Below are 16,534 nucleotides of genomic sequence, written 5' to 3' on the forward strand. Positions count from 1 at the left end.
GACAAAAAAACAGTACAATACTGTTAAAATGCAATGACTTTTTTCATTTTCTATAAGATTAAATATATTTTGATAAATAGACTGCAAGTAGAAACTCATGCCAGCTTTTGGTTCATTCTTTTAAATAAATGATCAAACTAACAAATATGCTTTTATTTCTTGTTTGTTTAAGTCAAGTGAAATTGGAAACTTGCAGGCAGCCCACAGAATTCCATAGGCACATAAATATGTTACCTATTTCAAATGCCTAACACACTTGCAGGTAAGATGGTTGCAAATATAGCTGTTCCTAAGGATTTAAAATATATTGCCCTCTTCTGGCCAGAATATGAGATTACTATTTGTTTTGTTCTCATGGTTTAAAGCAATCAGAAACAGGTAACTAATTCTGGAAAATAGGAATTCGTAATACTATGAAGGTCCAAAGGAGAATATTCCAAAAGTATTGCTTTTGTATCTTTCTATGTAAGATGCAAAAATATCTTACATAGAAATGGTAGTCAACAGCCCCTTGGCTGTAAGATGATAGGACTGGCATGATGTCACTTCATGAGTAATTTCTAGGTGGACCTTCCCCATTTTTCATTCTCTAAAGTAGCCTTGTTCAATAAGCAAGCAGTTTTTTGTATCTGCAGCTCCTACAGAGATATGGGTAGTCCTTGACTTACAACCATTCATTTGGTGACCGTTCAAAGTTACAATGGCACTGAAAAAAGTGATGTATGGCCATTTTTCACACTTATGACCATTGCACTTCCCCATGGTCATGTGATTTGGTACTGGGCAATTGGCATGTATTTATGATAGTTGAAATGTTCTGGGATCTTGTGATTACTACTTGTAGCCTTCCCAGCTGGCTTAATCAAAGTCAAAAGGGAGAGCCAGATTCACTTAATGACTGCAAAGAATTGCTTCACAATATTGGCAAACAGGTCACTTAACAACTGCCTTGCTTACAACAGAAAGTTAGGGCACATTTGTGATCATAAGTCAAGGACTATCTGTATTGGCTGGGAACGCTTGGAGCTAACATTCCTTCATTAAGGGAAGGTGAAAAGCTGAAAAGATAAAACTGTAGCTTCCATTTTCAAATCCTAAAGTGAAATGGAAGGGATTATATATCCCTAGTGGGGGATACATAAGTGGTTTGTGGGCATTCCTTCCTGCAAAAAAATATCAAGTGAGGAGGAAAGAGTTTGTAGCCTATATATTTTCCTATTCTGTTGTGTAATCTTGTTGTGAAGCTAACTTGCTTTCAGAGGATTCCAAATTGTCAACTGCATATTCCATACTTTGCAGAGTCCACATTTGTCTGCTGAGACTTCTAAAAAAGATAAGATACTTTAGCGTACAGCAAAAAGGGTCACTCTACTTCCCCCAGATTCCTTCTTCTGAAAAGAACAGCTTTTCTCTTTTCAAACTAGGGCAGTCTGAACTCCAGAAGAAAAAGAGCAAAAAGCATGTATGAATGTTGGAGAGAAGGGAGAAACTTTTTCTGCCTCTGATGAAATAGAAAAGATCTCCAAGGTGTAGGGACAACTTCATGGGAACAAGGAAAAGGACATTAGCTTCAAACCTAAAGTATAGGTAAATGTTTTACTTAAAAATTGCAATTGGAGCTTTATTTTATTGTGTGTGTGTATGTTAAAATCTATGTTGTGATATTTATGATTTATATGTTTAGGCCTCTTTGAATAGGTTTGAACAGGTTATTATGGGCAAACCAATAATATCTTGTATCTGCCCAGAAACTTAGGGCAATTCCACTCTGCATCTTAAGTTGCCTGTTCTCTCAAGATAATTTCAGAAATCCCAGCCTGGATTTCAGCGGGTTGGCAACAGGGCCAGTCTGATACTCAGTGCAGTGCAGACTATACACACAACAAAGTCGGGTTGTTTTTCTACTTTTTGCCCTTCTCATCCATGCAAGAAAGGCAAACGCCTCTAGCTTGTTCCTCTGGGGATTGGTCCAGTGCTTTCCCTTTCCTTTTAGGGATTATTCCTCCTCTCTAGTCCATACAGCTTTCAGTTGCTTGCTGAGATGTTTGCACCCATGGATTTTACCCATTATCTCCTTTGACAGTGCTGCAGTCTTGGTTTTTGTTTCTATCCCCCCCCCCCCCCAGGGTGTTCTGATGCTATAATAATTAGAGCAATAGAGAACAAGATGCTCTTTCATTCTTACCTTCCTCTGCAGGATCAAGAAAACTGTGTAGCAAGAAAGAACTAGTAATTTAGCTTTGCAGGACAAAGTAACAACATTCCTACATTGGAAGGGAAGGGAAGGGAAGGGAAGGGAAGGGAAGGGAAGGGAAGGGAAGGGAAGGGAAGGGAAGGGAAGGGAAGGGAAGGGAAGGGAAGGGAAGGGAAGGGAATTATTCAGTATTGTGGACAAGGGTGGGAAAACAAGATGAGAATGCTTCACCCTGCCATGGTGGAAATCTTGGAAGAAAGGTTAAATGGAGCATAAACCTGTAAGTTGAGGATGGTTCATTGACTTCATAGGCCATTGTTGCATGAATTGCAAGATTATAAACAAACAGCTGCTGCTGACCAGCCCAGAGCATAGTAACCTGATTGCCCAGGATGAAGTGGTTGTCCAGAGCAAAACCAGTCCTTGAGGGTAAGAGTTAGGGGATAGAGCTGTTGCTGGAATAGAATAAAGCTTTGGAGATCATCTACTTTGAAGTAGCTCAAGAGAGAAAACAGCTATTTTGAAACAAAGGTGAGAAATGTAGGGTTAATGAGCTAGAAGTGAGAGGAGGAGGATGTCATCCATTCCCTCATTCAGGACCTGGTCAGTGTCCTGTACTGGTAATGAGCCAAACAGAAAATCCAGAACTAGCTTTAGTTGCTCTTTCTGGTTGTTAGAATTTATTTATCTTCATCATCTTGTTTCTTTGTTCCTGCTAAAAAGTCATAGGCTGTGTGTGGGTTGTAGGGGTGTCTTATGTTTCCCATGCACAGGATTAAGGCACCTTGAAAATAGGCAGTAGCAGAAATAACTATCAGGCACCTCTGTCAATGCAAGAAGATGGGGCAGGAGATGAAAAACCAGTTTCTGGAGGAAGCAGACTGACTCCTCCAGTGTCAGGCACAAGGAACCAGAACAAATCTGTAATAGGCCGAAGTGGTTACTTTATTACGATCGCCTACATTACAAGAATTTCACCAAACTGTCTACATTCCTTTGGGAACCAATAAGACTTTCCTAGTCTGGTCTATGATATTTCCTCCCCTGGAGTGATTCCATATTGGCATGCTTCTTAATTCCCTCTTCCCATTCAGCTACTGCTTCCACTACATCCAAACTTTAATGCAGTTACGTACAGGAATAATAGAAAATGGACTAACTACTATACTATTTCTTTGACCCCCTAACCCTATTTCACTTGTAAACTCCCATGATTAGCTAAAGAAAAGATTTTTCCCCACTTTTTAAATGCAGAAGAGTTCTTTTTTAAGTCAAGCCATATGTTTGAAGAGCAGTTCTACAGAGGTTCACTTTTAGGTTTTGGTGACAAGGCAAGATGGGGAAGATAACACTTTCTTAAAATTAGTTTTAGAGTGTGGGACAAAGCTTGCACCCCTCCCCTTAAAATATATTGACAGGTTCTCCCTCCCAAAATGTATGCGTGTTGTATCCAGTCATTAAATAATAAGTGATAACTACAGAGCAACAGATCCAAAATCTGTTTTTTTGTTTTTAATGCTAAATTCAAATCCTTAGGCCAGAATGGGCCCCACTCAGCTATACAGATATATTTTTATGAGAAAAATATTTGCTAATTACTGCTTAATGTGCCTCAGCGGGTGGCAGCAGCTAGCTGACATTAGTAGATCTTAAAAAGCTGAACAGAATGAAATTGTTTTATACTTGGATTGGATACAAGCATGAATTTCCAAGTCTGTAGTTAAACCAAAAAGTTTTTTTTAAAAAAATATTCCCAGAACAAGGCAGTTGTAAAGAATATTCAATTTGTTGCCAAAATAACACAAACAAACCCTATAGTATTTGAGTTGAAGTTGAAGAAGACAATTTCAAGTGACATCACTGGAACAGAGAAGGATGTTCACTCTTATTGTAAACAAATTAAGCCCTGCTGCAGAGTTGCTTTTACACAGTTCTGCTAATAGAATAAGGCATGGTCTTTTCCTTAATCAAAGAGTCAATCTCCACCACCAATAATTACATTAAAAGCTCTTAGTGCTATTTTGCATGTGAAATCTCTAGATATGATTGTGTGGGAGAGAGCTATAGAGTTTAGGAGTTTTAAATTATTCAATCCCAATCATATAATACACCAAAGACTTAAACATTAAAAAGTAAGGTGCTTGCTAAGTCATTTTCAACCCACAATCTGGATGTGGAAAAAACATAAAAACATAGCAGTCACAGTTGCGTGTGATATGCATAATACTGTGTATATTTTATTCCCAGCAGATAAAATTATCTTCCATGAGGTAATGCTATATTTCAGGAAGAATTATCTTTATAAATGCCCAAAACATTTCAATGTATATTGATATGGCATTTTGAGTCACTCATTTTCTTGCTATTCATATTCCCCAAATTTACTCATATCCCTAAGGACAAGACCAAAGTAGAATTGCTCTATATAGATTGAATGGGATCCATACATATACATTAAATATATGCAAATATCATGGAATTTATTTGCATGGACCTAAGCCCTGAAACTTTTAAAAACTTAGTGTGTCCCAGATCATAGATAAGATATTATCTGTGCTGAATTGCTCTGCAAAAACAAGAAAATGTCTTATTTCATTACATTCCAAATATCTGGAAATTGTCTATGAAGAACTTTTGATCTCTCATGCTTGGACAGTGACCTAAAATATTATAATGTAATCCTCCAACTTAAATTGTGGATCAGATATTAAAAGTTGCCTCATAAAAAATTGTCATCTCCCAGACTTTGAATCTTTATTGCAAAAAAAGAAAAAAGTGGATGACACAATTCAATGTAGTCAAGATTTGTCTTGTTGAAGTTGTTGGCATTTTTACATTGCTGTAAACAATACAGTGCACTGTAGCAATGCAATTTTTCGGGTTTCCCTCTCTTTCTGTTTCTCTTTTTATCTGTCCGTAAATTCAATAAGTTTGCTTTACTAATTTAATTTATTTATTTGTTTATTTATTTATTTGTTTTAATTTGTATACCGCCCTTCTCCAGTAGGACTCAGGGCTGTGAACAGCCAGAATAAAACAGAACATACAAAATTTAAAAACAGTTTAAAAAATAATTAAATATTTTTGGCCACAATTTAAAACAACCCAATTAAAATCAATTCAATTTAACCAAAACAGTGGGATCAAGCCAGCCCGGCTAGGTGAAATAAATAAGTTTTCAGGGCCCGACGAAAAGTCCAGAGGTCTGGTATTGTGCGTATCTCTGGGGGGAGGTTGTTCCATAGGGTCGGCGCTGCCACAGAGAAGGCTCTCCCCCTGGGGATTGCCAGCTAACATTGTCTGGCGGACGGCACCCTGAGGAGGCCATCTCTGTGTGAGCGTACTGGCCGGTGGGAGGCTATTGGTGGCAGAAGGCGGTCTCGTAGATACCCCGGCCCTAAGCCATGGAGTGCTTTAAAGGTGGTCACCAACACCTTGAAGCGCACCCGGAAGACCACCGGGAGCCAGTGCAGCTTACGCAGGAGAGGTGTCACATGGGAGCGCCCCGTCGCTCCCATAATCCCCCACGCGGCCGCATTCTGGACCAGCTGGAGCCTCCGGGTGCACCCCAGGGGGAGCCCCATGTAGAGAGCATTAATTCAATTTATATGCTGCCCCTCGCCGAAGACTCAGGGCGGCTAAGATTTTTATATTTTGATTTGCATTCATAGTGTCTGGATTTTTAAGAAAATGTCTTTGGCAGTTGAAAGAAAGCAATATATTTTTTATATACAAAACCACTGAATGTTTTATTGATTCATAAACCAAACTAGCTTGCTGAGTTTAGAATTTTTTTTAAAGATATGTATTGTTACTGTATCATATCTACTGCTGAGAATTTCACATTAATACTGAACACTCATTGCTATATCACTGTATTTCATACTGGATAATTTAGTATGGAAAATAATGCATTTTTAATTAGATACCCTTATAAAATACTCAGGTTGGTTTCTTTAGGCAACATTTACAATATTTTTCCTCTTGTATTCTTTCAGACATTCTCAGAACTGAACTTACTGGCAACAGGAAGTTGTTAAATGCTTATCATTTTTTCTTCCTTCTGCTGCTAAAACCTCCCTTTTTTTTTTTTCAAGCCTGGATTGACAGAAACTTTTCACTGAGATAATTTGCATTGAGGAAAGATGAATTGCAGTGCAACTAAAGCAGAAACTTATGGCAAGCTCCTAGCGATTTCCAAGTTTGCTTCCTCTAATTTATTGCAATGTTATGCTCCTTTTTGCCATAGTTGTTAAGCAAATCACTAGTTGTTAAGTGAATCACGTGGTCATTAAGCAAACTCAGTTTCCCCCATTGAATTTGCTTATCAGAAGCAGACTGGAAAGGTCATAAGTGGCAATTACATGACCCTGCAAACATTGTGAATACACGCCACTTTCCCACTGCCCAAATTTTGATCACATGATCATTGGGATGCTGCAATGGTCATAAGTGTGAACACCAATTACAGGTAGTCCTCAATTTACAGTAGCTTGTTTAGCGACCATTCAAAGTTACAACAGCACTGAAAAAAGTGACATATGACCATTTTTCACACTTATGACCATTGCAGCACCCCCATGGTCACGTGATTTGCATTTGGATGCTTGCCAACTGACTCACATTTATGACGGTTGCAGTGTCTTGTGCATCCCCTTGTGATCCCCTTTTTGCGACCCTCTGACCAGCAAAATCAATGGGGAAACCAGATTCACTTCACAACTGTGTTACTAATTTAACAACTGCAGTGATCCGCTTAACAAATGTGGTGAAAAAAGTCATAAAATGAGGCAAAACTCACTTAACAAATTTCTCACTTAGTGAGATAAATTTTGGGCTCAGTTGTGGTCATAGGTCAATTGTGGTCATTGAGGGCTATCTGTACTTTTTTCAGTGCCATTGTAAATTCAAATGATTGCTACATGAATAGTTGTGAGTTGAAGACTACCTACAGCTGGAGGTTGAGGAAGTCTTTGGGTATCCCTTACTGAAAGTGAAAGAGGAAAGTGCAAATATTGGACCAATGCTCAGTATTTTAAAGTAAACTTATGTTGGAAGGTATTGCCAACTCAAGGCAACCATGAAAGAGACATTGGCTTCTTAGAAGAAAGACTATGGAAAATCTAAACAAACTAGCAACATGAAGAGACATGACATAATTAAAAACACCTATTTGCAGGACCATTGCTTTCCATAAGATAGGGCTTTGAAAAGTTGGAACATCAGAAAAGCTGAGTAAAGAAAAATTGATGGCTTTGAATTGTGTTTCTGGAGAAAATTGTTGAGAATGGTCCTTGGTCCACAAGAAGAATAGATCATTCAGTAACAGATAAAATAAAACCAAACTGCTCACTGGAAACACTAATAATCAAATTAAACCTTAAATATTGTGGAAATGTACACAGGAAGGCAAGAGTCATGAGAAAAGACCATGATGCTTGGGAAAATAGAAGGCAATTAAAAGAGGCTATCAGGTAGCTCAATAGTATTAGGGATGATCATGAAAGAATCAAAAGAAGCAGTTATTGGCAGACGATTCCAGCAAACAGATGACCCTTCAGTCACAAAGTGAAAGCGACCAAATAGTAACAATTTTCATGAAGATAGTCAGAAAAAAGTTTTAAAGATTGACAAAAGATATTGGAAAGGAAGTGGTATTACCATAATTAACCCCATATGTGCTGGAACTACAATTGTGTTTATTATATACACCAAATTATAATTAAATTAAATTAAATTTTATGACTCTATTCCCCTTTTTTTATGGTGTACAGTTACATACATGGAAGATAATTTTCAAATTACAGTCCTACTAATCGCCTGCTAAATTATGTTTTTGGAATTCTCTAATGCATTGGTTTTCAACTGAATTTAAAATGTGTGTACTTCAACTCCCAGAATCCCTTAGCCAGCACATCAAGCAAGCTGGAGTATTCTGCTAGCGGCATGTTGGCTGGAAAATTTTGAGAGTTGAAGTTGGCACATCTTAAAGATGCCAAGACTGAAAAACACTGTTCTTCAGATTGATTGAAGAAATAGCATTAATCAACTCATAGTATTCCCTGCCTGTACTCTATTATTTCAGGCTATTGCTGTTGTTTACAAGTAAACTTCAGATTGGTTTGTGAGGGGTTAGAAAGGAAAACAATAATGGTGTTCAAGTTCCCACAGAAAGCAAAAAATAGACATTGTAGACTTGGCACTCTTATTGATTTCAGGAAAGTGGAAAGAATAGAACTGCAAGCAATAGAACTGTAATACATTGGAGTAAAAATCAGATTACTAAAGTGTTTAACTGCAAAACAGATTTCCTCAATTAAAAATCCAATGAACCCTAAAATAAATATATACCTGAAAAGTATGGTGTGCCAAATTAAAAATAAGTCAGAACTGTACCCAGATAAATATAATAAAACCAAAACATTACTGATTACCAACTAGATAAAATCCAATGAGATTAATGTATTAACACATCAATTCTCCAATATCTGTCAATTTATCATTCCCATTTCAGCTTTTAGAGTTGATATAATAGTCAACGCATGGAAAAAAGGGCCTCCAATAAATTCTGTTCAATTATTCAGATCAAGCTGCTTAAGAGCACCAGAATGCCTACTGTTCCTGTCCTAATGTTTCCTCTATTTGTATCTATTTTATGTATCCAATCCATGTTTATACTTATTACCTAATACGTTCTTGACAAAAAAATAAATAAATAAATAAATAAATAAATAAATAAATAATTAAATAAATAAATAATTTTTTAAAAAAGCTAGTCTTCAAAGCACCTGAGGGTAGGACAAAAAGCAATGGCTGGAAACAGAGAGAAGCAACCTAGAACTAAGGAGAAATTTCCTAACAGTTAGAACAAGTAATCAGTGGAAAAACTTGCCTCCAAAAGTTGTAAATGCTCCAACACTGGAAGTTTTTAAGAGGATGTTGGATTATCATTTGTCTGAAGTGGCGTAGGATTTCCTGCCTAAACAGGGGGTTGGGCTAGAAGACCTCCAAGGTCCCTTCCAACTCTGTTATTCTATTCTATATATTCCTGTATTTTTGACATACAGTAGTCAATATGTTCTTTCTGCTTAGTGGTTTATTTTAAAAGCTATGTAAGTTGGATACTGAACTTTTTCATTCAACTCCCACATTCACATAGTCAGAAAAGGGCTGGACATTGCTATGAGAGTAAAATGTCAAATGTGTTTGTCATGGAATTTTATTTGGGTAAAGACAAATATGTTTACATGGACCTTAGCCAAAAGCAAGCATTTGTATACACCCATAGAGTTTAGTCTTCACACTGATTCCCTCCCCCATCCCAGTTCTAATCTTATGTTTTCAAAATAATGTAAGTTATCTATTGCAAAGGAACGATATGTCTGTATAAATTGTATTTCTTTGATGATTATGTCTGACTTTCACAGACTGCCTAGACAAGTCCCTGAAATTTTCTTGGGAAGGTTTTTCAGAAGTGGTTTGCCATTGCCTCCTTCTTACGGCTGAGAGAGAGTGACTGGCCAAGGCCACACAGCTGGCTTTGTGCCTAAAATGGTCTCCCAGTGTGTAGCCTGATGCTTTAACTGCCACATCAAAGTGATTCTCAGATCACCTATAAGGAAATACAATTATGACTTTGTCAGAAGCTATTTGTATCATGCATCAGTGCTTACAATATCACCAGTAATTGGTTAAAATTATTTAATCAGCAACATTTTTACTGTTTCCTAATTAAATTTCAAAATGTTTTATAGACTGCTTACCATATCACCAGAAAGCATTCACATCAGGGGTGGGTCCTACTCACCTTTACTACCGGTTCGCAATGGGGGCCGCGCATGCACAGAAGCGTTCTGATGATGTCGGGGTCGGTGGGCGGAGCCTCCCTCCAGTTTTACTACCAGTTCTATAGAACCGGTCTGAACCGGGGGCAACCCACCACAGATTCACATAGCTTTTCTATAAATACACAGTCCATAATCCAGCAGCGCTATTATCTCCATAATATTAATATTCTACAATATTGGAGCACTGATGCTCTTCTGTCGCACTCCTGCACTTTTTCCTCCTCCTCCAAATCCTCAGGCTGAATTTGTATTCAGGATGACTAAGGACATTTCCAAGTTGTCATTATCACACTCTCTCAAAACGTAGAGTTCCATTTACAATAGTCCATGATTATGTTCACTTGCAACCATTGCCAGAACAGACAACCTGCATTTTTCAGAGAACTCATAAGAAAGAAAACAAACCAGCCTCTATCCAATACCCTTTCCCTCCCTCCCCACCCTGCTCCCATTCCTGATTCTTCACTGTATTAGTGAAGGAGGGCGGGGGAGAAAATAGGTTGATCTGCAAACAATCCTTGAAGTCTGATTTAAGTACCTATCATGTCTTCCTGGGTAATTTTCTTTGAATATTGCAAGTCTGAACAAAGATACAGAGTTTTTGCTTTCATTGGCACAACCCCATGAACACGTGTAGTGCAGAACAAATGCTTGTCTTTTCCCTCTTTTCTTTGTAACTGCATTTCTCTGGCCTTCTTCCTACACATCTGGGCATCGTTCCAACTCAGCAATAGTTTATATTTCTAACCGGTTGAATCAGCCTTGGAATCATTCCCAGGGACCCAAGCTTGCTTTTTCTTACAAGAGGAGGCTGACAACCTAATAATGACCTTTCCTATCCCAAACCTTATATTTTCTTCCTCTTGTTGTGAATTCTTGTTTATCAGCACTAGAGCACTGAGGCAGCTTCGTTGTCATCACTTGGTCACATGATTCTTGTTATTTAGAATTTTTCCTAACTATTCCTGACTGCTCAGTCCTGTCCGTCCAATTGATAGAACAGCCTTATCAACAATGACTCAATGTATAGTTGGTTTAAAAACATCACAGGAAACAAATACGACTAAATGCAATAATAACAGAGTGCTGAGGGTTAAATTTTTTTTTAAAGAAATCTGTGCAATTTCACAGGCTGCTCTAGGCCAAGGTTTCTTCAAAACACCAAATTTTTGAAGGATAGTGAAGTTCAGATAAGCCATATAGAGGGAGTGTTTTATTTCAGAAGCCAGGGGCAGCAATAGGGAAGGCTGTCCTATTCCACAAGATGGCACTACTGCCTATTTTCCAAAGCACCAGAACGCAAGACAAGAAACAATGGGTGGAAACTAAACAAGGAGAGAAGCAACCTAGAAATAAGGAGAAATATCCTAACAGTGAGGACAATCAACCAGTGGAATAAGTTTGCCTTCAGAAGTTGTGGATACTCCATCACTAGAGGCTTTTAAGAAGAAACTGGGCAGCCATTTTTCTGAAATGGTATAGGGTCTCCTGCTTGAGCAGGTGGTTAGACTAGAAGACTTCCAAGGTCCCTTCCAACTCTGTTATTCTGTTAAAAATAAGTATGCCCACCCTGCCACACCTTATAGGATGGACAGAAGACAATGAAAATTGAATTGCACCCAGAAATCAATTGGCAGCTAGTGCAGCTTGCGAATTACAGGGAATCAAGTGAAAATACCAAATTCTGTACCAGCTGTAGAGGATTGCTATGTAGAGTCCATTCCAGTAGTCCAAATAAAATGTGAGTAGGGAGAGAAATATAGGTTTTTATCTCTTGCCACCACCCCTTGTTACCACTAGTTATTAATGGCTTTGATAGGGTGGGCTGGGTTGATGAAAGCTACAGCTTCTTCACAAATGGACTTTTGAGCTTTCTTTCTCTGCTGAGTTTACTTTTGCTCAGCCAGAATTTGTGAACAGATGTTTCTGTGACGTTATCAGTATCAGTTGTTGGAATATCAATAGCTGCCTCAGAGTCTTAATTTCAAGTTCAAACAATTCCTAGCTCTAGGCTCCTACTCTCTCTTTTACTATCTACTTGAAAAGCTGCTTCATACTTTTACTGTAGGTCCAAAATAGAAGCTGGCATCTGTTTGCAAACATGACTGGAAAAATCCAACATTCCAAGTGCATAGCAACTCTTCCAAATGCAATTAAATTAGATTTAATTAAAAGGATCAAAATGTGTTTTGGCTAGATAAATGGTTTCCATGTTTGTAACAACAAATCTTTTTCTTAGCCTTTCCCCCTGCCAGGACAGTCAAAATGATTTTCTGCATACCAAATTTTCTGAGATGTATATAGTTCCTTTTTATTACAGTATTGTACTTTTTATTTTATTTATTTATTAATCAAATTAAGTTATATAGGTGGCCATGTCTCTTAAACTCCCATAACTCCTCCTAGTTAAAGGAATTTCAGTATTAGAGGCAATGGAAGTCTTGCTCTCAGTTTCTAGAAGGTAGGAGAACGTTGTCTTCTATCCACTTCCAGTCCACCACAAATGTGTCCCATTTTTGTATTTTGAAGGCCTACAATTTCCATTCCGAGCCATCTGAAATTCCTTTCAGCAGCTAATCCATAATATATCATTCTAATTTAGTGACATCTCCAGACTCTGATTGTACCTGGAAACATTGTTTGATATTATTATTATTATCTCTTTTATTCATTAAACATGAAACTCAGTCAACTGAACATTTAAAAATGTATCACAAATATAATAATTGTTGTTGTTGTTGTTGTTGTCCATCACATAGTCAGACAGATGTTTGGACTGGGTTTGGCATTTTTGTCTACCCATCGAGTCGTTTCCAAGGTCCTGGGGTAGACAGATGCGGATTTTTGATGGTGTTACAGATTTGTTGCAGGATATAAGCCATTCTGAGTAAAGCTGCCTTTTGCAGTGGACTTTCAAGTGGTGCTCCAGTTGTTTTGGAATTGCACCCAAAGCGCCTATTATTATTGGTACTATCCCTGCTTTCTTTTGCCACAATCATTCTAAATCTAATTACAGGCCTTTGCATTTTGTTATCTTCTCCAGTTCTTTCTCTTCTCTTCTCTTCTCTTCTCTTCTCTTCTCTTCTCTTCTCTTCTCTTCTCTTCTCTTCTCTTCTCTTCTCTTCTCTCCAGCTACTGCCTCGTCCACTATCCAGACCTTTTTTGTCTTTATCGACAACTGCTAAGTCTGGGTTATTATTGCTAAAAAAACAAAATGTCTATCTAATCTGACTGCTAAGATCAGAATCACGCAAGCCATGATAGTCCCTGTAACGCTGTATGGAATCATAAGTTGAATTTTGAAGCAGCAGGATAGGGAAGAGTATTTATGTCTTTAAATTTTGGTTTTGGAGAAGACTCCTTCGAAGGCCATGGATTCAAAGCAAACCACTGGAGCATCAAACAAATGAACCCAGAGTTCTCACTTGATACACAAATCACCAGGCTCCAAATATCTTACTTACTTACTCCATTATGCAAAGGCCCAGTTCTCTGGAAAAGACACTAATGCTGGGAAAGGTGAAAGGAAAGAAGAGAAGAAAATGACCAGCAAAGTAGATGGTCTCAGTTATGGTGGCAATAATACACAATTGAGAGACTTGAAAGAACATGTTAGGAATAGATCTATCTAAGATCTATCTTTGGTCAACAGGAGTCAAATAAAATGACCTGTGGGTACATAATTAGTAAATCTGGCTGCCATAAATCTATTGGTCAAAATCCAGTGAGTGCCTTCCACTTCTTAACCATCTATTGTTTCCATACTATTTTCAGTTTAATCTAATGCATATCTATTCAGAGATAAACCTAATGAATTAAGGTTTGTGATCATAAAAGTATGCTCAGGGCTGCAGCCTCAGTTTCTGGCCAGCTATAAGTTCTATTATAGGAAATAGCTCCATGGTTGGGAGAGTGCTGCTTATTTCTTAGCCATGCTGGATTTGCTAGGAAACAATGATTTATGATGCCCCTGGCTGAGTTTTTATATTTTGAAAGCAAGCTGCGTCAGCATACTTTTTATAGAGCCAAATCATGAGCTTTTTATAGAGTTAAATCAAGATTAATTGAAATCAGTCTTTCTTGATTTCAATAAAGAATCAGTACATTATGATTCCTTGTTGAAGAATAAGCAATACAGAACTAAACACATAATGGAAAGTAGATCTAACTCCAATATTGTGATGTCTTAAAATTTAAATCTATGGGTTCACATTATAAAGTGCTTGATTTTCCTGCATAGGTATTTCAAGGACACCAGTAGAATGGACTGTACTGTATACTATAGCTTTCTTAGTATTTCTAAGAGAGTGATGCAGAGACTGAGCAGAAGTCCCTTTGAATAGGGAGATAATTTATTTTTGATAGTGTAATCAGCCCTGAGATATCAATTCAAGAAGCTAAAGAACAATGTTGGTAAGAGTTACTGAAATGGAGAAGGCTTGGAAGCAGATCATTTTGAGGAAGGAGATCCGTGTCTTATCAAATTGTCTTTTTATTATTATTTTTTAAAAGTTAAAGTCTTCCTAAAGTTGAGCTTTACTTTTGGTGATTGCATGAACACATGACAAGTAGGATGTCTTGGAGAAAGCAAAAGTGATAAGGTTATCTGATTTCTATATTTTGCTTTGTTGGAAAAAAAGCCTCATTGAATTTATTCTGATTAAAACATTTGTCTCAAGTTATGACATTAATATTGACTAGTTAATGTTGAACTGCATGAAATTGTTCCAAAGGAAAAAAAATGCTTTATTAAAAGCACCCTCTTTTCATCATTACAGCAGTTAGAAGAAAACATCTGTTTCCAGCAAATCAAGTAAACCAAAATTTTCACATTGACTGAATTTTCCAACGAATTAGAACACTTTGACTAGCAGTGCAATCCTAGGTAAGAGGTAACTTCAATCGAGTTCAGTGGGGCTTGAATCTCAGAAATTTTGTGATGGAGCACAGTCTCAGTCATTCATAATCCCATAACCCCAAAGCCAATTTGTAACAACAAAGCTGATAAGACAAGAGTCCATCATTACAGAGCTGGCTAATGTAATTAACCTTCAAACAAAACAAAATATACTTTGAACAGCTATCACAGCATAATCACAGAGTATAACAGCTGTAATTCATTTGTGGATTCCAAAATCATCACTGCAAATACTTGTTTTTCAAGGCACATCCTGCAAGAGCTTACCTGTGAGGCATGCCACTGGTATGAGCTACCGTATATTCATAGGATAATTCACAGATTTTTAGGTACCAGTTCATTTCCAGTTGGTGCAAAAGGGCCAGAATTCTGGACTTTTGTTTCATCTGCCCATAAATGTATCTGTTGTCCTTTTCTAAGGAGACCTTTCCAAGGTTCTGTTGCTTCTTTAACTCTGGATTCTTTTTCTTCATTATCCCACCAGTCCGGACTGCAAACATCCTTGCTCTTTGTCCATACAAGTGGCAAACACTATTTAAGGCTCAAGTTGTATCAACTGATTTCTTTTTTTCCAGCAGTCACTTTTATCCTGCTACAGTCTTAACCTGGTCACAAAACTGTAATCAGATACATCTACAGAGTTAAACTAGAAAGCAGAGTAGTAAGGTTTCTATAGCTGCATCTGGTAGCAGCTTTTGTATTTTTTAACTGTATCAGTGGTTTTTGTTTTAATTTAAAAAAAAAAAGCACTCTTGGGAACTCTGATAGAGTATATGTGATATCTCGGAGTGGTGGTGGTAGGAATACATGAACAGATTTAGAGATTTTTAATTACTATTTCATAAATTTTATGAGTCAGTCCTGGATACATTCTTGAACGTATGCCTTAAGTTCAGGTCTGAATAAGAAAATCCATGTCAGAAGAAGATGGAAGCTGATGCTTTTTAGGTAACATTTAAATTAAAGCAGTATTTCCATGTGTTCAATTATTAAAGAATAAGGAGATTTTTGGATTTTGAAGATGCAGGATAGAAAGAGTATTAAAGCTTTGGTTTTGGAGAAGATTCTTGAGGATACCATGGACAGCCAAGTACACAAAACAAAAGGAAAAATGGATCGGCCAAGAGTTGCCACTTGAGGCACAAATGATCATGCTCATACCTCCAGAAGAATATGTGATGATCTAGTTTTCTGGAGAATACTCTGGAATTGACGAAGGAAGAGGAAGGAGAGAGACTAGGATGATCAGCAGCAAGATGGATGGTTACACTAGCAAAGGGTGATCCATGGGAAGACTTGAGGAGCAGGTTAGGATTGTGCTGGAGAAAATCTACTTAGTGGTCACTAGAAGTCAGTGCAGAGTTGATGGTACATTATCAATCAATAGGCAAGGCTGTATTATTAGGAGCTCGCCAAATTGTTTTGGCACTTTCTGTGCATATTGGTTACAGAAAAGGGAAAGAGCCAGAAGACATAACTAACCAACACAGTTCTCTTCTGAATTCCAGTTCACCACCTTTTCAAACAGCAATATTCTTTATTAAAGATACTGACTTTATAAATTGAATGAACCTC

General features: G+C 37.5%; 1 protein-coding gene across 1 annotated transcript in view; it reads right to left on the minus strand.

Annotated features, from left to right (window-relative positions):
* Nucleotides 1-15,345, minus strand: part of KCNAB1 (potassium voltage-gated channel subfamily A regulatory beta subunit 1) — a 176,997-nt gene extending 161,652 nt beyond the window's left edge. Inside the window, exon 1 of the mRNA XM_070946576.1 lies at nt 15,227-15,345. Within this exon, the coding sequence (XP_070802677.1) occupies nt 15,227-15,345 (119 nt within the window). The remainder of the gene's footprint in view (nt 1-15,226) is intronic.
* Between the last annotated feature and the right edge of the window lie 1,189 nt (nt 15,346-16,534).

This window comes from Pituophis catenifer, unplaced genomic scaffold (assembly GCF_029215685.1).
Source record: "Pituophis catenifer annectens isolate HBS135680 unplaced genomic scaffold, rPitCat1.0.hap2 SCAF_6, whole genome shotgun sequence".
NCBI classification, from domain to species: Eukaryota; Metazoa; Chordata; class Lepidosauria; order Squamata; family Colubridae; genus Pituophis; species Pituophis catenifer.